The sequence below is a fragment of the Triturus cristatus genome, chromosome 4_2, assembly GCF_964204655.1.
Source record: "Triturus cristatus chromosome 4_2, aTriCri1.1, whole genome shotgun sequence".
Taxonomy (NCBI): domain Eukaryota; kingdom Metazoa; phylum Chordata; class Amphibia; order Caudata; family Salamandridae; genus Triturus; species Triturus cristatus.
In genome coordinates, this window is record NC_140586.1 from 818,447,964 (window position 1) to 818,473,238 (window position 25,275).

Sequence of the window (25,275 nt, forward strand, 5' to 3'; positions counted from 1 at the left end):
ACCTCCTCCCCTTAACCTGTAACCCGAATTCTAACAAGGGCACATTATTGTCTTGACATGAAATGACATCTAGGATTGCATTGCCACGTTAAGTGCTCAGTCCACCATGAATTATGAATAAATGCTGTTCTGATACATTGTTTGTACAGGTTTTATTCAGTAAAAGGGTGCACTTTCATACGCCTTCAGAGGAATGCAATGCTAGCCTCTCCTAAAAGATGTAGGTTACCTAAGCCCAGCAGATTCGTCAATCACATTCTACACAGCACTCTCCAGCTAGAATCCCAGGCCCACCTCCTCCTTCCCACCCAGCTGCACTCAGCTGGTACTTGAGTATTTTTGTCCCTTTGTTGGTCACATTTGGCCACGCGCAATCCTGGACTGTAGCAGCGCGAGCTTGCAGATTATCCTGCCATTAAAATGGAACTCTTGATGACTGTATTTGTTATGTAACCCAGAGGGTTATCAGACATAATGCATGTAGACATGAGCGTGTCACGTCTTCCGCTAAACCGACAAGACAAAAGAGGCGGCAATGAACGTTTCTCCTGAGGCACATTTTAAAAACAACACAGCAGTTTTCAGGTGCTCGAATCCACACGCATTCAAAGTCTTTCTGAAGTGCCTGTGTGATAGAACATTGTGTACCCTTCGAGCAGCTGTCCTTGCTGGCATAGGGACACACTCATATTACCAAGACAACAGGGCTGGTCAATAAAAACAGAAGCACATAGGGGTTGAGACAAACATGCTGGTCTCGGCCTACTGAAGGTAAACACATGAGGTTCAGAAAAAACAACACGTTTGGGATTTCGCCATTTGCTACATTCAAACCGAAAATGCTGTCCCTGCACTGCATAGCTACCAAGGTTCCCAGGTTCTTGCGTGATGTACTGCTCCAGCCCAGACTTTTTCCTTTGAGTTCTGGGGCTTGCAGTCGTCTTTTACAATGAAATAAACAAAAGAAAACCCTGGAAGGGTGCAGCACATGACACAAGGACCTGGGAAACGTGACTGGGTAGCACTCGGAGTGTTTGACACCATCAGGGGTGGCCACCTGCCGCACTCCTGTGGCACGAAGGGTATAGTCTCTCAAAGTTTTCTTCATCTCAAAAGGAGGGGTTGGGGAATCCCTATTGAGCTGCAGGAATGGTTTCTATGTGTAAAGTCCACCAAGGGGAATGCAATTATTGGCTTCCTCCAATGGCAGGACTTCTAGGCCAACCATGTGACCTGGGCCTGGGCAAGCTCTCCAATTTTCCCAGCTTTTGCTTTCTTCCTCTCGGGTAGTCCTCTTTGGTCAGTTGTTCCATCCCACATGGCAGTGGAGTGCCCACCACTTTCACATGCAACAAATATTCTCGAAGTGTGTTTATCTGGATCAAAAGTGTGCATTTTATTAATCATTTATAGTAAGTGACTGTATATTCCTTTTAATGAGAACCACTCCCATGTTTAGCTGAATTATTAAAAATGTAATCACAGTGAAAGGAATGTATGCTTTTTTAAAATTTCATTTGACATATTCACTTATGCTAACTGTATTCATTTAGAATCTGTTTAAATCTAGTGTTGGCCTAATCTGTACCAGGCCTCAATGCACACTTTTATCATTATTCAATGTTTTTCATGAGACTTGTTTTTCTGTTATTTGCAGGTGTTCATTGTAGTACACTACCAAGCAGCGACGGCTCCTCCACAATGATGGAGGAGCGTCGTCCCACTGGCTCGGAGCCAGCAGCTGAAAAATAAAATTATATTTTACTGTTGTTTTATTTTTCAGATGCTAGCTCTGAACCAGCTGGTGCTGGGAGGGGTGGAGCTGGGCCATGGGCTGAGGAAGGAGGAGTGGTTGGCCGTCATTTAAGTGCGCATGTCAGTTTGGCCGGCCGTCTTAGGCCGGCCCAAATGACATGCGCACTTAAGTTTCTCCAACCCAGCTGTATTGCCAGCCGGGTTGTAGAAACTACACAGACTCACTGTGCCTGAGCGAGCGTTAATCCAGCTCGCTCCGGCCAATCCCCATGCTGCTCTCATGCTTGAGAGCAGGGATTGGATGGGGAGTCCGTGATGCTGTCCCAAGGACTGCTGGGACCAGGAACTGGATCCAGAGGAGCGCGAAGTGGTCGGCAGCACCAGGTACGCTTTTAAAATTCTTTATTTTTTTATTTATCTTCCCTGCTGCGTGCTCCCCTGCGTGCTCCACCCACGGCCCCCGCGCTCCCCCCTCCACCCGCCTCACCACTCTTTATCTTTGTTGGCCCCCTTGCTGCTACCAGGCCGCTGATTCTTTACCTAACTTTTGGCATCGAATATAGAGCTGACACAGTGGGAAACATCATTCTGTACCAGAAGGACTGGACAGATGTTACGTCTTAGATCATACAGATGATTGCTTCTTTGATGGAAGCTGGGAAACTAGGGAATCTGGTTTGTTCAGTGGAAGATGATAAGGAGAAGTCTTCTGGAAACTTCTTTCATGCTTTAATTGTGTGCTTAGAATAGTACATCAGACTCTATCCTGACTTGGCTGAGAGAATACTTCTCGACTCTGCTGATTTCTCCTGCCCACAGTTTTAAGCTTCATGCTTGAATACTCAGACTCTTTCTTTTGATCCTTACATGTGATGCTGACACCTTCCTCATAGACTCTCCCCATTACTATTTATGATACTTTATTTAGAATAGGGAAATTCCTTTATGGAAACTGCATGGACCATATTTGGCTTGCTGTATATTATCCTGTTTTGCACATTCTTTTCGATTATATATAAATTTAGACTGCATGAACATTTAAATATGTACATCCTTACCATATTCTTCTATCAATTTTGCTGATTGATTTGACATGTAAACTGAGCTAAGTTTGTTAATTAAGGTTTGGACACTATCCTATCTTTCTGTCTTGCTCGCTTCTCTTTCCTCACTTTTCTCTGTCTTCTTTGTGGACCCATATTGGTTTCACTGTACTTGCAATATACTTCAGCTATTAGCTGCTTTTTTACACTTCACCTCGACAATCAATGGTCCATACGACTAGTATGTGGATCCTGTTTGATGATTTCACCAAGAGATTTGGATTTAAGAAACCGGCTCTATCAGCGTACATGGGATTCAGGTAAAAGGTATAGGAGCTAAGGGCATCTTTGTTTGACACCTCACATGTCTGGGCCTGTTAGGGCTACGTTCTTGGCTTTTTCATTTCCTCACACCCTTTTCACCCTATAAATGCCTTTCACCCTCTATGTGTCTAATCAGCTAATTATTTTCCCTCCAAAGCATTACCCTACAAGCAACACTTAGTTCCAGGAGAACCGGATACCCACTTGGTGATTGCCGCAAGTTTCTCAAATTAGCTTTATATATATGTCAGCCATATATGTGGAAACGTTGACAATTAACATTGAAGGACAATTTTGTAATCCTCAATCTCTTCAGAGCTTCTCTTATGCCCGGTAGAGCCACTCTTTCATTGACTTTGACACAAGTAGTTTGTTATGGGAAAATGTCACAGTTTCCGTGCCTGGCAGGTGGCTGGAAACATCTACAGCTGGTATGGAAATTGCAAATAGGATCAGAAAATGGTTTGAACATCCCTGGAATCCTTGTGATGCATTTTAAAATCTCTACCTTTTATAAGATCTAGACCATGCCCTATGTGAAGCGTTATTATTTAGTAGCTTCATGCTGTCGGCACCGATAATTTCTTTAACAGCTTTTGTGCATTGATGGGTTTTGGAATCAGACACATTTTTAAAGTCCCAAACAAGCAGTAGCCAGGAATGGCCAAGAATGGAGTAGTAAGCAGAAGGAAGGGAATACTGCAAACTGCAGGGCAGAGCATTAGATGCTGCTCCCGTGCCCTGGAAGGCGATCGAGGGATTTGGTGACTCATGTTACACTTGCTGCCCAACCCCAAAGCCATTTTATTGTTCAGAGTTTCAGGCCTGTAAAATTAGGTCTGGTGTTCCCGCAACTTGAAAATCCAATCACTTATAATTCGGTGGAGCAATATCTCACCAGGGGATATCGCTCTGCTTGACTTGTAATCAAGGCTGTAGTGGAGACCTTTCATTGGGTGTGGTTTTGCATGTAATGGTTAAATAGCAACTTTGGCCTTGGTATTGATTGGCCATCTCTAAAGGATATAAAATGATCAGAAGAGCCAAGGAGCACATAATAGGGTGGAGGCATCGCTATTGTTTTCAAGGATATTTACTCATGTACAACACTTCAGGAGGCACTACCTCACTCTGAAGGCCTATTGCATACTATACTAATCAATTCCACATACTCTATTACTGGCTGGAGCTCTTACCATCTGCCAGGACCCATGAATGCTTTTCCTAACAAGTTTGGACTCTTTTTAGCCCGGCATTCTATTTGCCTCCAACTTTCTTATGCCGGGTGAACACAACTTTAACCACAAAGACATCGATAACCAGGATACGATAAACATTTTGAATGCACTCTCTATCTTTGGGCTAGAACACCACATCATCTATCCAACTCATGATGGGGGACACTCGGATGATGCTATATTCAGCAGTTTGTGATTCCCTCCTAGTTAATCAACCATTAGTTCTACATTGGTAAGACCACGTAGACATACATTTCAGACTACCCTACTGACATCCTAAAATTATCTGCCTAATAATTAGATCATAGGTGCTGGGTCGTACCTGGTCCAAACTTAATTCAGAATATTTCAGTAAGACACTCGCATTATTACATACACCTGGAAAATATCAGGAAATTAACATAACCAGGAAAATGTTTATATATTGAGTAACGTCTGCCCTCATTAAAACTGCATCATTACACGATGTTAAAATCAATCGCAAAAATCATGGTGTCCCTTGGTCAAATAATTCTCTTCCAGAATAAAAACACTTGTAAAGTACTAGAAAGAGACTAGGAAAACCATACAATCTAGAGCTAATAATCTAATACTGGGCGCACTTTATGATATATATAATATTAGAAATGCGAGAGAATCTTATTATTCTTCCCTGATTACATCCACTAAGAACCCTTCACATCAACTTTTTAGAGTTGTAAAGTCAGCAGCTCTGATCCTGCTGACCCTATTGGAATCCCTTGATACTGTGTTCCCCTCCACTTATCTCATCTGGGGGCTGGTGCATGCAATGAGGAACCTTGGTAGCTTCAGTAATTTCTTTCTGATAGAACCCAATCCATAGCTACACCTCTGTTTAGGTCAGCTCATTTTTCCCTTAAATGCGTTGTTCCTCAGGGATCCTCATCGAGATCTCGACTCCTCTTGAAGTCTTAGTTAGAATATTTGGTTTTAGTCTGGCATGAATATTTTTATCAAATGCATGACCATGGGTGGCCAATGGATAACAGCACACAGTCTCAAAATGGGTGGGAATAAGACCGAAATCGTTTGTTTGAAAGTCTTGCATGGTCTTGACCAATACAAATATTTTCCCCTAAACTTATTAAAATCCGATCTTTCGCTAAATACATCAATAAAAACATTTAATCCCAAAAACATAAAACAACTGTATACAATCAAAATACTAAAAAAGGGTTATAAGTTGTGTATACAATAACCTTTTTTAGAACTTTTTTTGTATTTTGATTGTATGCAGTTTTCAGTTTTTTGGATTAATTGTTTTTATTGACGTATTTAGCTCAATTAATGACAAACTACATGAGCAGATGTTACTAGTCTTCTATGTGCATTTTATTAAATATTTGTGAAATTCTAAATGTTGTGGTTGGAGCATAATTGGTATTTTTTGTTATTGAAGTGGCACTGGTTGTTCTTAGGTTGATGACTAAGGGAGATATTATCATAGTGGTCGTTTGGACTGCCAACTGCTATTGCGGCAGTCAGGAGACCGCCCGACAAGCAGTCGGCGGTCCAACCACCACAGTAGGATGTGAACGCCAGGCTGGTGGTCGCAAAGTGCTCCTTTTCATGGCAGCTTGTGCTGCGCGCCAGGAAAAGGGCTACAGCACAAGCCACCGTGAAAAGGAGCACTTTATGCATGTCCATGGACCGTGTGCCATGTACCATGTGGTACATGGCACACTGTGTATGGAGGCGGGTGTGGGGCACTACATGTGCCCCCTGGGCCACTTTGCAGTGGCTCACAAGGAACAAGGGCCCTGTTTGGGGCCCCCAATATCCCTTTCCGAAAGCCTGCATAGGACGGTGTTTCCACCATGAATAGGCTGTCGCAAAGGGATATCCAAATCCCGACGGTGGTGCCTGACTCTGCACCCCCAACATTCTGGGCCGCTACTCCGACCGCCGCCCCTTTGGGATCTGAGATGGCAGCATTAAAATGCAGCAGTCGGACCGAAGGTCTGTCGGCGGTTGGACCGCACAGACGATCTTTCTCTTACGTGGAATTTCAGTAGTGGAATTTCCTGTCCTTAAAAATGAGAACCATGAATAACCACTCTTCTTTCAGGAAAAAGCTTTAAAAATGGCTGATCCAACTTAAAGTCCGAGGTCTGGATGGGGGCAGTGTCGTTAGTGCCAGGACACCGATTGGTAGCTGTTCCCTGTGCAAAGTGGACATCATAATAATATTAATAATGAGAGGACTAATAAAGTTATATATGACGCTGCTTATTGCGAAGTTTTCCTTTGGTTTCATACTCACTCATAGCTCGTTTTTTGTCTCCTCCATACTGCAGTTGGCCGCCTGCTCATAGAGTTCACTACTCCAATGACCATGGAGAGGGTTCAAAGAGAGAATCCAGATGTGCGAGACGGGGGCAAGTACACACCCTCAGACTGCAAAACAAAGCAGAAGGTGGCAATAATCCTACCCTTCCGACACCGGGACCACCACTTGAAGTACTGGCTGCACTACTTGCACCCGATCCTCCGTCGCCAGAAGGTTGACTACGGCATCTACATCATAAACCAGGTGAGGCTGCTTGGTGGAAGGACAGCTGGAAAGGGTATCGTATCCTTTGTCTGTTAGACCTCAGATGTCTTTTGTTGCATTCCTGATGCAGACTGTCTGGGCCTTTGTTAAAAAAGAGAGAGCTCTCAGCCCCAGTAGTGCACTTTCGATTACAAAATATCACACTGATAATGTAGAATCTAAAAAGAAAAGAAAATAGAGACATTGGAAAATGCTGCGTATTTGATAATGAAATGCACGCAACAAACTAGGGTCCTATAGTGTATAGGAAAACTAGGATTTACTTTAATCACAGCAAATTATCCGGTAAATGATGATCCAAAAAATCTAAAAGCAGAGGACTGAATAATTAATTTATTACAGAGTGAGTGAGATTCTTAATTATGAGATAATTGTTAAGCATTCTGTTTGCCCTTATGCAATTGCACCGCTCCTGTCCTATCTGATCTGCTCTCCGATACGTATGCTATCCATCATTCAATATGATTGAATCACCTTCCACCCTATGGTTCCTATTTGTTCACTTGCCACTTTCATTATCTTCTCTCTGGGATCCGCCAAGCAGTTTTGAGAAATGCATTTGTACCTACTCCCAGAGGTAGTTCTGGTCTTGAAGCTGTAAGTGCTGGAGCACAATTGGTCCCTGACTATATTGCTTTCTTGATAGCTTCTTCTTCTGCAGTTGATGGTGATTTTTGATTCTGAGGCATTGTATCTTTGCTCTCCCTCACCACATTCTTCAGATCTTTCTAAGACATTATTGAATATCTGACTTGCTCTACAGTTGCATTACCGGTGTTTAGGTCTATGAGTTAAACATCTGGCTTGGGAGTTTGTGAGATGTGATTTCATCCAGTGGGCTGTAGTAAGCAAAAGGTCTGGATTTTCCAGGGTAGGCACTAAGAGATATGGAAAATGTAGCAAAGAGATATTTAGAGGGTATTTTGGGCAAAACAAATCTAAGTTTAAAACGTACCAAACGTATTAGATTCACATTGCTTGCTCATTCTGCGAGATGAGGAGGAAGGTGCAAATATTGTTTTTTCTTCTCTTTAGTAGACAAACTATATTGAGCATTTTCTCTTTGTGGCTAATGTACACAAATTATTCTATTTAGGTCTCGCCTGAGCCAGTACATGCGCTGCTCTGGCGAGGCTTTTAGTAAGTGGGCTTCAAAAAGCCCACCACAGCTTTTTGTGTGGCCTAGAGCATGCGGTTACGCGCACAGTTACGAGCACAGGCGCCATCTGGCTTTCCCGTCTCGTCATGGCTCATTAAGTGCATCACTCGAGGGCACCCTTACAGCCTACGATGCTTGTTTTTATTTCCTTTTAGCGTGCGCGCGCCTCCTCGCTCGCACATCTGCCCGTGATTGCTTCCGTCCTTCCGGCGCCTGTCACTCCATCTGAGCACACTTGCTGAGAGTAATGGGCATCCGCTTTTAAGCAATGCCGTGCCACCGCGTCACTTTCCCGGCCTCACGGCCAAAGCTTGTTTTTATCTCCTTTTAGCGCGGGCGCACCTCCTCGCTCGCACCTCTGCCCGTCATTACTTCCGTCCTTAGGGCGCCTGTCACGCGTCTGAGCACACTCGCTGAGAGTAATTGGCATCTGCTTTTAAGTAATGCTTGTTTTATTTGCTGATTGCTTTGGTGTTAAAATAAAAAAAAAACATTGTCATGTATATGTGGCAACATGCTGCATAATTTGTATTTTCTTGTCTCATAATTTTGCCATTCTTGCCACACAATATGTTTTTTAAATGCCAAAAACTTTGTGAGGGGCCCTTATCACACTTTTGGGCACACTCAAAAGGGGATGTTACGGAGACAAGTTACCATCCCCAAACTAATTTCTGGACGTGGTCGCCTATCGCCACCTGCAGGCCAAAACTATAATTTGTGTGCTATAATCATATGTAATCACCACAAGAAAGATCTGAATGCGTCTGTTGATAGGGTGGAATGTGTGATTTTAAGGAGTTCTGCCTACAAAAGGTATTCCCTATTCTTGATTCCAAATATCCTCTCTTTATTCTTCCCTGGTTTATGTCACCCTTCCATGTTCCATTCCTTCGTTCTTTCATACATGTTCGCTCCCTCGCTTTCTAAGACTTCTCCGTCGCCACCGCGTTTCTTAATTTCCAGCCTTTCGTTCCCCTTTCTCATTTTCTATCCTGCTCTCTCAGTCACCATCTCTCTTCCCCCTTAGACCTACCATCCTATCTTCTCTGTTTCATCCCTTTCTTTATCGGGGTATCTCTTCTTTTTCTTTGATGGTCTCCCGAACTATTTTCTGTCCCTGTCGACCCAATCTACTGCTCTTTCACACACACGGATGAAGCGCTTTTTCTCACCCTCTCCTCCTCCCTTGACATCTCTTTCTCTCCCTTCTTAGACCCCTTGTTCTCGCTGACCTTTTTCATTCCAGACTCTCTTCCCTTGCTCACAGGCTCTCCCCACTTTTCTTCCCCTCACTCTCCCAGAATCTCCGCTCCATACGTGAACGAGCCAGGACATCGTACATGGTCTCTAGCTCCTCCTTTTCTCATTGCTTTCCCTATCTTCTCAACCTCAGCTCTCTTCATACTTTGCCCCGTCTCCACCTTTTGTCTTTTTCATTTCAGTTTCCTGCCACTCTGTCCCCCTTCACATCTCCTGCTCATCACTTCTCTGAACCCTTCTTCTCCCTGGTCCTGTTTCTACTTTGTGCTTTCTTCGCCCCCTTTTCTCCCTCACTTCACCATCTTCTCGGACCCTCATCTTCTCCTCTTTCCCTTTCCTATTTTTATACCTGCATTGTCCTTTTCCATCACTCACTCCCTTACGTTGTCACCTACCTCTCTCCCACTTTATATGTCTACCCTCTTCTGACCGCTCCTTTCGTCACACCTTTCTTCCCCTTTATAGCCCATCTCTTTATCCCGCCCGTCTTTCATATTCTGCCATGTTTTTCCTTTTTTACATTACCTTCCTGTGCTCTCATCATTCTCCCTTCATAAACTCCTTATTGTCTTGCACACTCTCCAGCCCCCTCTGCCCTTACCAATCCCACCTCTCTTTCATCTCTCTTCGCACCTCGCCATGACACTTCTCTCCCACCTACTCCATTTTCAATGACGTCACTTCATTTCAAGAACCTTTGATGTTCCTAAACACACCTTGCCCTCAGCCCACTCCCTCACCCAACCCCCCTCGCTCTCTCTCTACACACTCTTACTTCACTTCCTGTCACTCTCTCCCTCCTGCTCCTTCTCGCCTTCCTCTGACTCTCCATCTGCCTTGTTCTCTGCCTGCCCCGCCCTCTCTAGTCTCTCTTCCACAGTCAAAGCCTTCTCTTTCTCCCCCCTCTCTCGCTCTTGAACCCCCACCCCTAGCCCTTCTCACTCACACTGCTATCAGCCTCAGAAATCCATTTCTGGGGAATCTTGGTAAATTGTAATTGCATTTATATAACACTTACTACCTCTGACAAGGTGCTGAAGCTATTTACCCTGGGCAGCATGCTGCTACCGAACCCAAGGTTAGTGGCTAGTCATGTTATTGATTATTGGGGTTAGTTTAGTGACTCAAGCAACTATTCCATGCATTCACTAGAATTTCCTTGGGGTAGATGAAATAAATAGCGGTTGGGTGTTAACATTAGTGGGGTGGGGGAGTGGTTGAGGTATGTGAGTTGATGCAGATGTTTATTGGGATTCTTCATGCTGATGTTTGGTGGGATTAATAAAATACAGATGAATGCAGATATTCTGAACCCTTTCCATGTTACAAGCAATAGGTAGTTCTCTGGCACAGCCTCCTTGTCCTAGCCTCATCGCAGCCCTGGGCCCTTTGTGCAGCACACCACTCACTGGTGTTGTTTGAAGACCTAAACCTTTCCATCAAAAAGAAAACAAGCACTGGCATAGCCAATAGGTCTCGCCTTTGGGACCTTATAAGTGTTTAGCCATGCAACAGTTGATGTTGTTGCACCAAGGATATTGTGCTGCATAACTAAATACTTAGAAGGCCCCAAAAGCGAGACCTATTGGCTATGCCAATGCTTGTTTACAGCTTGGGCTTACGATCTATAGGTTTTCAGTCTGCTCCTTTAAACACAGAACTAATGCCGTTTTAAGAACATTTATTAAAAAGAAGTTGTAGTCATGATTGAATGGTTATAGAGAATTTTCTCTTTAGTTTGTTCACGCAAAATGAAATAGGAGAAAAATGCTGCAAGTCCATAGTGTAGCCACAATTTCCTGTGAACCTTCGGTGGGTTGCCCTGCAACCTCCTGACCTTCATATGGATTAAAGATTGCACTGCCTCACACAAGAAGGCACGTTGCACAGTGTGTCAATTCTAAGCGAGGTATCATTTTAGGAATGTAGCAGCAGTAACACAAGGTTATTTCCAGATTAAAGGCAGATGGATGTCAACAACTCATAAAGTAGAAGAAATGAGCCCGGATCACAGACTGAGAAGAATATTTAATTGCAGCGAAGAACTGATCTCTTAAGACTTGTGCAGTGTAGCTAAATCTGTAGTAATATAACCAGTGTTCATGACTGTGCCAGAGTTACAGAGAGATCCGGGATAATAGCTGACATGGCGCTCATGCTAGATGTTTCATGGATGAATGGTGTTGTCCAGTCTTCAGAGATGCCCTCTGAACCCCTGTATCAGGTTTCTGACCTGCTTTTTGCGATAACATTCGTGGGAGTTGTTTTTGAAGTGCATGCTTGCATTGTGTGACACCATGTCTGACACAACATAAACTTTAATCCATAGATCAGAATCCCTAGCTCATTGTAAGATTGGTCTCGTATGAACTTGCGGATATTCTGGAATCCCATGCTGTGTTGTCTGGAACGCCAACATCCATACGTCTGAATGATTATTCAAGTCCTGGTTTTGAACAGGGTCCTACCACATAAATTACTTGTGAACTGGACAGCATATTAATTTAACTAATTACTCAGTTATTAATGCTTTTATCTCGCATGCAAACTGTCTTCGGCTGGGAACTAATATGAAAGGGTATCTTTGTAACATGGCTGCTTATCTCAGTCTTGTTAGGGAAATTGATTTATACATTGATCAATTGCTGGTTCTTGGACTATCAAGTATAGAACATATTGGTTTTTCTCCTGGGTGTCATCATTGACAATCACATCTGCATTGTCTCTCTTATGGGGGTTGTTGCGTCCTGCCAGCCCACTTACTCGCCAATAACCACGCCACATATGGACAGTAGTTGGTACACGTCTTTATTCTGCTGGATGTAAGTCAGGACTCAACATACTAAGTTGCCTTCAACTCATCTCTCCCATGCTTATGGTACAGGCTTAGGATGTACAGTGGGAACCAAAAGAGTTCCAGCATTCTTTGATTTACAAGACACTACAGGGGTTATACTCCATATTTGTATTTTCTGATTAAATGGGTTTTAATGCATATTAATGCAAATTGTTCATATTTAAACTATTCTTTTGGCAGACCAAAATATATCTCTAGTGATAAAGAGTGTATGGATTTGGAAGCCTAGTATGGACTAGAGATCGAGGTCCGGTGAAGGCCTTTCTTTCAGGAAGAATGGTGGGGAGAATGTGGTGGCTCCAGAGCTTAAACAGCTTAGTTACCCAGGAAACAAAGTTACTTTCTGATAGAGACTTCTAACGACAGATGTGCACCATATGAATTTCCCCAGGTGCCAGGCTCAATTTGGAAACCTTTCAGCAATTCCCTCATGTGCCAACAGGTGGCATAGTGCGTCTCCGTGTTGGCTCCATCCACTCTGGATATGCTGTCAGGGCCTCCAAATATGCACCGCCTCTGCACGCTGATGTGTGTTCCTTTCTTTCTGCACCTTCTGACTAGGATACGAAGCTAGCAGTGCTGTCTTTTGACAGAAGAGAAGGCTTTCTCCCTCAGGAAAACTCTCTTTTTCTTCCAAACAATGCACAGTGTGCAGAATGTGGCCCCTAAGACAACAGGGTTTAAGCCATGTTGTGACTACCGCCAACAGCGTTCAGTGACGGACACCTACAAGGTCTCCCTCTGGTACGTAGGCACCTAAACAGACGCAGTTTCATGTCCTTGCTGCACAAAGGTGAATCTCAAAGCCAACAGTGACCGCGAAGCCAAGTTAGCCATCGCTGAACTCTGTAAAAGTAGTCTAGGTCAGGGTCCAGGGCAGATATGCTCTAGTTTCCAAGGCCAATTGCAGGAACGTTCTAAATGGAGTTCGGGAGCTCCTGTAAGTTAAAGAGAACCCACAAAAAAAGGTTAAGAAGTTGAAGCCTGGGCCTCTGTCATCCCACCCTTCGAAATCTCTCGCCACAACATGGATACAGCCAGACCACAGAACAGTTCTGTGGTATGGACTCCAGCAGTGTTTACTCTCCTACTCCCCTTTAACAAAAAAAAGACCATGGACTAACTCTGCCAGCTTCGAGAACCTAAGGAGAAAATCCTTGGTACCCCTCAGGATCCTGCTGGAGTGCCTTTGGGCCCCAAGGATCTGAGGTGGCTGCTTGTCGGAACCACATAAACAGATCTGTCCATGATGGCACCACTCGACCTCTTCAATGATTTCCTGGTGGGCATCTGAGCAAAACCAAGATCGGTCCCCCCAGTGAATAAGCAAGTGGCAAGATAGCACAGGCCAGCTCTAGGGGACCTAGATTTTCTCCTGCAGCACCTCATCCTGGAGAACATAGTGGTATAGTCTGCAGAACTTCAATACCTTCTGCATGACCCCGCCTGAATGAAAATGCAAATTAATGGAAAGCTTTGTAAAATGTAAGTTTTCCAGTGCCAGTTTTGCGCTTAGGTCTGTCAACACCTGATTCCTCCTGGGTAGGTACTTGCACATGCTGTGCCTTGCCAAATGAACAAAGGTCAGCCTGACAGACACTCTTTTTGTTCAGGTCAGGTAGCCAGGACCTGTACAGGCACTAAATGCGCAGGCGCCTAGCTGCTTGAGCTGAGCTTTGCCAGGCTGAGGATTTCATAACCCTGTGGGTGTGACCTCCTCAGCCTGGCAAAAGTGCCTTAGGGCCTTCCACATCATGACGTGGGGAAGTGTCACTGATTGCCTCGAACCTGGGTGCATCAGTTTTAAGCCCTGAAATTCCCAATGGCTGAGTGTCAATCAGTGACACCATGTCACAGAGTTGGGAGGTGTCAGCAGCCTCACTGACTCCATTACACTCTGAGACGTGTGAGGGACTGCTGCCTTCCCTCACTGCTGACCTTTGGTATGGAACCGATCCACAGAGTTTTCCTCTGATGTCCAGCATTCCTTAAAGGACATGGCTTTTGATGGCTCCAAGCAGTTTGGACCGAAGGCTGACTTTGCCTTGGAAAGATTTAAAGAGTTCAAAGACACCACCCACTCTCTAGGCCTAGCTCAGCCTGCTCGGCATTTCCCCCTACCACAGTGCCCCTTTCGAGGCTTTGGTAGGGGTTTTCAGTAGAAGCAATGGCAATTTGTGCCACAGCAGCAACAGGCGTCCCAGTCCTTTTGATGGGGAGGCTGTGGGGCAGGCACCCTGGGGCAATGCACTACCCAAACCCCCGCCACCACCGCACAACTACTTAGTGATTGGTGTCACATGATCGCCCAGTGGTAGACCAGGTCACCTTATACCACCCCAGGTGGGTGCTCCAGATTGTAGAGCAAGGATACCCCCTACACTTCCTATCCTATCCCCTGGACATACCATTCACACCACAACATCTACCTGAGGGTCGCTTGTCCATACTCCATGGAGAAGTTCAGTCTCTCAGGTCAAGGGAACGATATAGAGGGTGTTGGTGTCAGAAATCTGGACTGCTTGCTACTCCCATTACCTCCTGGTACCGAAAAGGATGATGGCCTCTACTCTACTCTGACCTTCGTCCTCTGAACTTCATCCTCCAGAAGGACGGGTTCAAAATGCCCACCCGGCCCAAGTTTTGTCTGTCCTGGACTAAAGAGACCAGGTGGCAGCACTGGACTTATAGGATGCATACTTTCACATTCTCGTCCTGCATTTCCACAGGTGTTACCTGAGGTTTAAGGTAGGCCACACGCACTTTCATTTCTTTATGATCCTCTACGGTTTTTCAAGTGCACCTCGGGTGTTCATTAAGGTGATGGTAGTGGTTGCAGCTCGTCTGCAAAGGCTGGGAATACCCGTCTTTCCATACCTCAACGATCGGCTACTAAAGGAGGTCTTTCCTCAAGCATTTGTGGGCCATCTCCAGATGATGGCCAACTTACTGACATTGTTGAGCTTTTCCATGAAAGCGCCCAAGTCACACCTGACTTTTTTGCAACTGCTCTCTTTCATCTGAGCCTGGGCACTGTGCTGTTTTCTCTTTTGAGCCATCCCTCCGGCACAACAAGTCCAGGACATTTGGGCTTTGATCCCAAGTTTTCAGTCCTTGACTTGGGTCTCAGTGAGAGCAGGTCTGAAGTTCCTGGGCCTCTAGGCCTGCTGCATCCTTCTCATGGACCAGACCATGTGGCAGATGCAGGCTCTGCAGTGGGATCTGTAGTCTCACTGTGCTCGGCACCAAGGCAATCTAACTGACTTCATCCAGGTGCTGGAGGAGACTGTGAAAGACTTACAGTGGTGGCTGCTCGAGCACTGTTTGACCAGTTGTAAACCCCTCTCCCTACCCCATCCAGAGCTAAGGACCGTGACGGATGCATCATTGCTGGGATGGTAGGCCACCTGGGAGAGGTGGCGAACAGAGGACGCTGGTGTACAGTGGAAACTCGCCTCCACTTCAGCTTGTTGGAGTTGTGAGCAATTTGCTTGGCACTGAAGGCGTTGTCCCCCAACCATCAAAGGGGAACAGATGCAGAGTCTCATGGACAAAATGACCGCTACGTGGTATTGCAACAAAATTGGCAGAGTGATATGCCCGGAGGCTATCTCTGAAAGCGGCTGAATGCCCAGGGCTTCTCCCTGACTGCACACTGCCTTCAGGATGAATGGCAGTTACACTTGGAGGTGGCACAGGGCATCTTCCAGAAATGGGGAGATCCCTAACTAGATCTATTCGCCACTGCAGAGAACTTGCCGTGTCAAAAATGTTGCGCTTGGAGTTCCCATAAAGCAGTCCTTTCTCGGAGATGTCTTCCACGTACAGTGGAGGCTGGGACTGCTGTACGCATTTCCACCCCTCCCTCTACTGCACAGAGTTCTGAAAAAGATCAAGAGAGTATGGGACCAAGTCATCCTACTGCTCCGGAATAGGCGAGGAGAATATGGTACCCTGCACTCCTGGCCATGGGCATGTATCCTCCGATTCCGATGCCCCTTTGGGAGAAACTCCTGTCACCGCAGCAGGGCGGCGTTTTGCACCCGAGCCTGCACAACCTACATCTTTAAGGAGATAACTCGTTCATTAGGTACACTATTGAAGTTAACAAACTTATGTATGGTATTCATACTCTGTGTTCAATTCTCTCATGCACAATTTGGAATTAAATTACGTTTCGTACAAAGTGCATGCACTGTGCGGCACTGGTGGGGCCATGTCAACTATGTTTGTGACTTTATATGACCAGATTTATTTCATTCTCTGTTTTTATAACTTTATGTGAGTGATGGCTGTGCAACTGTCTAAACTCTACCATAGCAACTTGGAGCAATGGTGTAGCTATTAATCGTGCCTCTGCTGCAGTGGTACCAGGGCACTGGGCCTCGTAGGTGTTTGCACTGTCAAAACAGAAGGTGTTGGGCATTCTCTTTGTTTGCAATAGGCCCCATGGGACACTTGTTACGCCTCTGATGTGGAGCCTTTCATTTGAGTCACGTTATATCATTGGGGCAATTATGTTTAAAAGACTAGTGCCACTGGTGCCATACTTCATTATCCACCAAAATGACCACACTCATGTGTTCCTCCCACAGTGCATAAGTGAAGGAAATGAGAACAGGAAAGCAGGTGACAACTGATATGTTTATAAGGAATGGAGGAGAAAGCTACCAGATTTCGATAGCGCTCATAAAATGTAGCCACTAGAAAGTAGTTATTTTGAAGCATTTTATTAATTCCTAATTGGAACCCAACTCAAAACCCATGCCCCTTAAATTCAATTTATGAACCGCTGGAAGAGATGCTAGTTTGGGGCTTTGAAGATGCTCAATAGCTAATCGTAGAAGGAGAAAACAGCAAAAGGAAACGTTTACCTTTTCAAATTGCCGCATTTGCCACATAATCCGTCACCTGCTACATAATCTGAAGATTTTAACAATAAAAAAATAGTTTCTAGCTCAAACTGTTCAAGAGTTACTAAAAACGCAGCTACACGTTTTGCAGTACAGTGGAAGGCACTTTGCAAACGAGGACTGGTCACCTTTCTGTAGCTTAATGCTATTTTGGATGTTAAACTGGTAGAAATTAGATGCAACTAATGCCCAGACAGTGTTAAAAAGTTAAAAAATAACAAAGCAGTGAAGTAACACTACCACAAAATGTCCAGCATAATGCCTCATAATTTGGCTTTTCTTGCCGCATATGTTACTCAGCCCTGCCGCATAATTTGGCCCTCCCCTGCTGCATAATTCCAGTGGCCCAGGGTATAAACCATCGCCATTTTCAAGAGAACATATATAACATTCCAAAGAAATTGGCAGTATAGAAGAAGTAAGTGGTGCCCTATCAAAGGAGGATTGGAGGAGCAAAGAAGAACTAGAAAGTACTATTGTATATTTAGTAGGAAGGAAGACTAGTGAACAGAAATTTAAAAAGGTCTGTTTTTTATTTATGGAGATGAAGTCAATTCAGAAATGATCTAATTTGAATTTCCCAGGTTGGTTTAAATTCACAAATTATAGAAATGTTTAAAAAAAGCACTGTTGATGCAACCTTGCCAGTGTTAATCCCATAGATAATAGGTGTCAGGCTGGCAGGTCAGAGGACTCAGTATGGATTCCGAATTCCTAATGAGGAAATTCAGAATGCCACCTAAATGTCAGTGGCTTAATGGAGGATTTAAAATGCAAAACAGTTTCTCGCCACATTTTGGATGGAGCAAATAGAACTCTGTTGAAAACTAGGACAGTTTTGAGACTCCTGTGGCAAAATGAACCCGGTTCTGTACACTGTGCTGTATCGCAAGAGAAAGGCAGTGAGCCTGCCTCTGGGAAACAGATGGTATATGACTGGCTGTCAGGGAAAGGGTCTTATGAAGTCTAGGGGAGACATTACCATTACTGTTGCAAATGTAGTGTTGAAAAATATAACCTGGAGGGAATCACAGAAGAGGCAGCCGGGAGCTTGAACTCGTGGCTGTTAAGAAGCTCCCTGTGTTTGAAAATGAGAACAGCAAATAGAAAACCGGGTATTTACTAAAACACATGTAACTTGAAACAGAAGCGAAAAGTTGTAATAGTTAAAACATAATTTAGAGAGTATCTCATTAAAAAATTTATACGATCCACAGTGAAAAGTTGAATGCTTTTTGTATGTTTCAAATAATAACCTAAAGAAACATGTCGTCCATGGACACACATATAGGTTGGAATTATTTTTTGTTTCATATCGGTTTATTAAGTACAAGCAAATAAAGTGGCACATATCGCAGAAAATGGAGAGCAAGGGTGGGGGGGGCAACAAAAAGTGGTTACACAATAAATAATCAGCCCCGGGCCCCTGCAAAGGGGATAAATCCAGTTCCATAGGATTCAAAACACAAATGTGATGAGGGCACAGCGACTTTCCAAACCATAGGGAACAACATCAAAGAGAAAGTTCTCGCCAAACCCAAGGGGGAAGCCATGTAGGGGGCCAGAAGGCAGAGGCCCAGCTAGAGTTCCATTGTCCAGTAAAGGGAGAACACAACAACACAGCCAGTGAGTCAAACAGTAGGTCAAGGCTAACAAAGTCTGGTCAAGGCGAGACCCCCCGCCCACTTAGAAAATACAATTCATACTGCGACAATACCAATACACTTTGCGGCAAATAACACAAGAACCATCATATAGAAAGAAAAAGACAGAAAAGGAAACCTGAGAAAGGTGAGGACAGGAAGAAAAAGAAAAGAACAGTGAAAAGTGCATCCTCCAAAGGGGGAGAGAAGAGAAAAGAGGACAGAACTGGATGTGCCAGGAGAATGGGGAGGAGGGGGAAAGGCCAAGGCCCAGAATGGAGGCCAGCAGTCACAAGGCCCGAAGTGTCTGCCCAGCAGACCAAGCGGATTACTCCGGGAAAACCGGTCTCGTGCCACGAGGGAAAGGTTCCAGGGGATCGTCAAACAGCTGTAGAGCCCGCAGTCTAGGAGGCATCAAGCGGGAGTGTTCGGTTTTAGTGAGACAGTGTATAAGTGGACGCCAGATGCAGTCAAAGTGTGTATCAGTATGAGTGAGGCGGGCCGTAAGCAGTTCCACTGAAAGGACATCCCACAGCCGGACAAACCAGGCAGCAATAGGCGGAGGCTGGGGCCACTTCCAGCAGGAGGCAATGGACTGTCGCACTGCTCCTAGTAAGTGAAGGATTAGATGCCAGTGTGCCGAAGTCATGGCCTTCAGCGTGCCAGGCCGAATGCCCAGAAGCGCTAGGGACGGGGTAGCTGGAACCGGGAAACCCACCACCACTTTAATGTGACTGAGGACCTCCTTCCAAAACATAGTGAGACTCGAGCAAGACCACCAAATGTGCAGGAAGTCTCCTCTATCAGTCCGGCATCGCCAGTAAATCGGAGGAGTGTTCGGGAACATCTGATGGAGATGAGTAGGAGTATAATACCATTGCGTCATCAGTTTATAGGCAGATTCGCGCTGGGGAATGCTACGGTAAACCTTAGGGATGTCCCTCCACAAGCGGTCCCATTCCTCCGGGGAGATGTCAGCCTCCAGATCAGATGCCCAACGCGCCTGGAAGCCATGGAGCGGAAGCTGTCGAGAGTGTTGAAGCACAGAGTAGGTTTTGGAGATGAGGTCCCTAGACACCTTGAATCTATGGACCAGGGACTCGAAGGGAGTGAGCTGTCGAGTCACCTCCCGGGAGTATGCTGGAGAAGATAGCCAATGACGCAATTGAGAATACTGCAGGCGCGCATTATCGGTGAGATGGAAACATTTTTGCACTGATCAAAGGTGCAGAGGGCAGAACCCTGAAAGAAATCCTGGAGAACACGTCGACCCTCTAGGGTCCAAGCCGCAAAAGCCTGAGGCTAAAAAGCAGGGGGGAATACAGAGTTGTGTGTTAGCGGGGTGTTGGGGGAAGGGAAGGTCGTAAGGCCCCGGTCTATCCCATATCTCCAAGACCGTTCTCGTTGGAGTCGCTAAGTAGGCACTGCGAGGACGTGCCTCACGCAGGAGCCAGGCTAAATCCCACAATGGTCTACAGCCACTGCATGGTCCATATGGAACCAGTGTTTCTCGCTTTCAGGAACAATTTATTCCAATATAAATCGGAGGTGACAATCCCAATAATATTCCAGTAAATTGGGACAGGCCAGGCCACCCCACCCCGAGATCTGGGAAGCATGAGTATTTTATGAGAGAAACAGGGACGGGACTCCTCCCCCCCCCCCCCCCCAAATGAACTTGGTAAAATCACTTTGTAAAGCCTGTATGTCCGCATGCGGAATGGGAGTAGGAAGAGAGTGGAACAAATAAAGGATTTTAGAAAGAAGGGACATTTTAAGAGCATGATGGCGTCCCAACCACGCCAGGAGAAGACCTTCCCATCTATGCATTTCTTTGCGGATAGAGTTCCGGAATCTAGGCCTATTAGATGAGGACCAAGAAGCGAGCGTAGGAGTCTAAGCTCAAGTAGCGTATTGACTTGTCAGTCCACTGCACCGGGAGCAGGTCCCACAAACCCTGGACCTCCGAGGCTGAAAGCGTGAGATTGAGAGCATGGGATTTCGCCAGATGAATCCTATACCCGAAGCGGACTCAAAGGACCCCAAGAGTTCAGCCACTGCGGGGAGAGAGGTCGACGGAGAAGACAAGGACAAAAGCAGATCATCGGCAAAGAGGGAAGCCTTATGTTCAGTACCCCCCATATGGATACCCCGTATATCATGATTGCGGCGTATAGCAGTAGCTAAGGGCTCGGTGACAAGTGTGAATAATAGAGGAGAAAGCGGGCACCCCTGGCGAGTGCCTCGGTGGATAGAGATAGGAGCGGTGGTAGAGCCGCATAGGGGGCCATCAATTTAGAAATAAATCCAGGTCCCAAACCAATCTTCTTGAGGACTGCCCGGAGGAAACCCCAGTCCACGTGATCGAACGCCTTCTCGGCGTCAAGGGAGACCAGGCAGGCAGGGATGACTCTGATACGCGATTTTTCCACCAAGTGGGCAATCCGCCGAATGTTGTTGGCACCCTGACGATGGCGGATAAACCCCACTTGATCGGTGTCTATAAGACCTGGAAGGTGGGGCTCCAAACGGTTCACCAAGATTTTGGTGAATATCTTGGCGTCGGTATTTAACAGGGCAATGGGGCGGAAAGAAGCTGCCAGTGTCGGGTCCTTGCCAGGCTTGGGGACAAGTACAATTTACACTTTGTTCATCGTAGGAGAGAGGCCCGTATGATCAGTAAAGCTGTTAAAGAGATGAAGCAGGTGATCTCGCAATTGCGGGTAGAAGACCCGATAAAAAGCGACCGGCAGACCGTCGGTACCCGGTGTTTTGCCTGTCAGGAGCTGCTTCAATGCCTTAGCAGTTTCCTCGTGGGAGATAGGCTCATCGAGTAACTCTGTAAAGTAAAGATCATTAGGGTCCCAAGGACATGAATCGAGGAACGTCTCGTCCGCCTCCGGTGGGCAAGGATCATGAGCATAAAGATCAGTATAAAAGGCCATTAAGGTACAACTCTTGTCTGTTTCCGAGATAGCCCAGGAGCCATCGGGGCGTTTGAGCTTCGCAATATGAGATCGGGCAGTCTGGACCCGCAGACGGCACGCTAGGCACGCCCGACCTTATCAGCACCCACATAAAATATTTGTTTAAGGTTAACAAGGAGCGGTTCGGCCTTATTAGTTCGCTGTAAGCGCAGTTGACCGCGTAGGGCAGCTAGGCGTCACTTGTTAGCATGGCAAGGACAGGCGTGATCCTCGTGCCCCAAGTCTTTAATATCCTGGGAGAGGGTGGATTCAACCAAACGACCCTCTCGGGTCCAGGCAATAGAGATGGAGGCGATAACCCCCCGAACAGTAGCTTTGAAGGTGTCCCAACGGACATCCTCGGGCGTAACAGTAAGAGAGTTGGCCACAAAGAAGGACTCAATCTCCTTACGAATGTCTGCCACATCTACTGGGTCCCGGAGGGCTTGGAGGGGGCAGTCGCCACCAAGAAAGGGGATCACCACGGGCAGTGGGAGATTGAAGCGTAAGCAAAACATGCGCGTGGTCGGAAATAGAAATGTCTGAGATGTCCGCCGTGCACAGCACATGAGCCAAAGAGAGCGAAAGGAAAAAATAATCAATACGCGAGTAGGAACGATGAACGTTAGAAAAAAAAGAATAATCCCGAGAGTCCGGGTGCAAATATCTCCAGTCATCAACCAAACCGAAGTCAGTAATGGCATTCTTCAACGGCGCTTACATCGCCCCAGCCACATGGTGCGCCTGCGCTATGCGATCCCGCTCAGGTTCCCAAACCAGGTTTAAGTCGCCTTCAAGGACAACAGGGGTAGAGAGGGAGCGCAGTAGAGCCCCAAGGTGCTGGCGCAAGAACACATCCTGTTTCTGGTTGGGGGCATATACATTAACAAAGGTACAGGATCCCGACCCCAAACCATGTCAACCTTGAGATACCTCCCCCCTTCGTCGGCCACACACTGGGAGGACGCCGGGCTTGAAAAGGATTGCCACACCGCTAGTCTTGGTGTGAGTGTCAGAGGAAAGCAAATGGGTCTCCTGTAGGAAAACCACGTCAGGATCATGCTGGTGTAAGAAAGGAAGGACAACCCACCCCAGCCGCACCAGCACATCGCAGAGCATAGCAGATCCCGAACCCAGCCAAACACATCCCAGTAAAGCAAAGGGAGACAAACCCCAGGACTGGGAAAAAAGCAGCCCCCCAGGGTCGTGCGGGGGAGGGAGAGAAACATGTCATCGAGAATAGCGGCAAAGAGAGTGGATAAAGCACAGGGGCAGAGGGCCAGCCGACCCCACATAGTGACCAATAGCTCCTCCATACATTCCAAAAGTAACACCACAACCCAGCCTCTGAGAAAGGCGCATCCGAAAAGAACCTGTAGAAGGGGAAACGAAAGAGAGGAAAAAGAAAAAAGAGAAAGGATAAAGAAAAATAAGGCCAACTGGGCAAAGTCAATGTAGAGTCTATTCGGAACAGCCCAGGCTCCCGAAGGCGGACCATTCTGGAGAAGTCACTCTCCTGTAGGACTCTGGAGAGGGGGGAGGGCGGCAGGCACACATGAGGTGGAAAGTCCCTGCCGACAGCATCCCGTGTAAGTGAATAAAGAACAGCTGGATCCAGCCACCAGGCCCGGGCTGGGAGGCCCCCAGGACTGGGAGCGAGGTAAGAACACAGCCAGGCACACCGTAATGCAGAAGGCGACTAGTTTGTGAGAGACGGAGAGGCACTCAAGGGGCGAATTTGGTTGATGGCATCCTGCTTGGCTTGTGACGATTCAAGTTCTTTCAAGAGCCGTCTGGAACGAGGGGGAGGAACAGTGGACCATTCCGGCCAGAGTGGGCCTGTAGGGCAGGTGCAAGAGGATGGGAGATCATCATTGTCAGAGTCTACAGGAAGGTGGAGGAGACGCTGTGCCTCTTGTAGGGACCGGCAACCCGCCGCCTACCCTCCCAGGTAAACATCAATGCAAAGGGGGGGCCCCATTGATATTTAATCTCAAGGTCTCGCAATTTGTCAGTCACAGGCTTGAAATCCTTCCTCCGGCGAAGCGTAGAAGGTGCAAGGTCTTGAAAAATTTGTATGGAGAGCCCGTTGTAGGAGACCACTTGAACTCCCTGCACCTTTCGAAGGATGGCTTCTTTATCCGCAAAGAAGTGGACTCTCGTGATGATGTCCAGGACAAAGTTAGGGTGGTTGCGGGGGCCAGGCACCCAATGCACTCTATCAAGCATGGGCGGCGAGGTGCCCTCAACCTCGCGAATGGCATGTAGAAGGTCCGCCGTGTACGACAGGATGTCTTTCCCCTCCGTTCCCAATGGGACACCTCGGATGCGAAGGTTGTTCCTCCTACTGCGGTTTTCCAGATCTTCCTGTTTAAACTGGAGGGTGATATTTTGGTCTTCCGGTTTGGTTGCCTTTTTCCAGAGTCCATCAATATCCTCCTTCGTCCATTGTTCGTTCGAGACCATCAACTCTGTGACCTCCCTGCGTATATCCTGCAGTCCGGCCTTAAAGTCCTGCCAATTTCAGTCTTGATTTCCTGCAGGAAGGATGACATATAGGCCTGGGTGATTGGCACCCCAGAGGCGGGCGACCCAGAGGGCGCAAATGAGGCGGTAGGGTCCTCCTGTGTATGCAAGGGCGTTTTGGACAACAGGGAGGTCACCGGATTCGGACTCTTTATTGCCTCTATGCTTAGGAGGCATGCCTGTGAAGACCACGAACGTCAAGGACCCAGTGTAGGAAGGACTAGAGTACTCCAGCCGAAGGCAGAACCCGGTAGGGGTGGTGGCGAGCTAGCGGAGGAGCGTAGGGCCACTCAACGCGGAGATGGCATGCCCCGTATCACACAGGACGAAGACGGGCACCAAGAGCTCCTGAGTGCATTGGGTCGTCGAGAGCGGGAGATGCACTCTTGCAGCCGGATGAGGGAAGGTCAATCAGTGACAGTGGAGGGCCAGCGCACGCACCAACAAGCAATGACAGAAGGGTTCCTGCAGTGTATGCAACCACCTGAAGTGCGTCTTGAAGGCAGGGTCCCAGGGGATGAGTAAGAGTGGTGGAGCAGGGGCTGGAAAGTCGTAGGCAGCTGAAGGAGACAAGACGGCGGGCCGAGCGTCGAAGAGCTAGGTGGAGCTCACCCGAACCGGACGCCTGCGTTTAAGAGTTTCCCCCGTCCCGGTACCTCCAGCTCCAAAGCAGTCTGCCTTGGCCGATGCACACCGACGAAGCCAAGAGAGGACTTTCAAACGAGGCAGCATCTGGATGATTAGTGCAATGTGCACAGGGTCACTCTCGTCCACAGGCTCATGAGGCTATTGGCTTGTATCACTACAAATTGTTAATTAAGGAATTTCCCAATATTTTTGTAATATAATTTTTGAATACTGAGACCATTGCGTCCTTATCCATGTTGTAGCCTCGGTCTACACATAGAACTGATATTTGACATTGTCAGACCACACATGTGAGTAGGGTAGGGATCTGTGTACGCGTCCTGAAGAAGAAGCAGCACGCTTTGAAACATGTTGACACACACAGG

At 46.7% G+C, this 25,275-nt stretch overlaps 1 protein-coding gene and 1 long non-coding RNA gene across 2 annotated transcripts in view; one reads left to right on the forward strand and one right to left on the reverse strand.

Moving 5' to 3' along the window:
* The window catches only part of B4GALT2 (beta-1,4-galactosyltransferase 2), an 897,966-nt gene that overhangs the window by 489,591 nt on the left and 383,100 nt on the right, over positions 1-25,275 (forward strand). Inside the window, exon 3 of the mRNA XM_085602769.1 lies at positions 6,679-6,914. Within this exon, the coding sequence (XP_085458895.1) occupies positions 6,679-6,914 (236 nt within the window). The remainder of the gene's footprint in view (positions 1-6,678; positions 6,915-25,275) is intronic.
* LOC146835111 (uncharacterized) overlaps positions 1-25,275 on the reverse strand; it is a 301,437-nt gene that overhangs the window by 10,212 nt on the left and 265,950 nt on the right. The gene's annotated exons all lie outside the window — the stretch shown is intronic.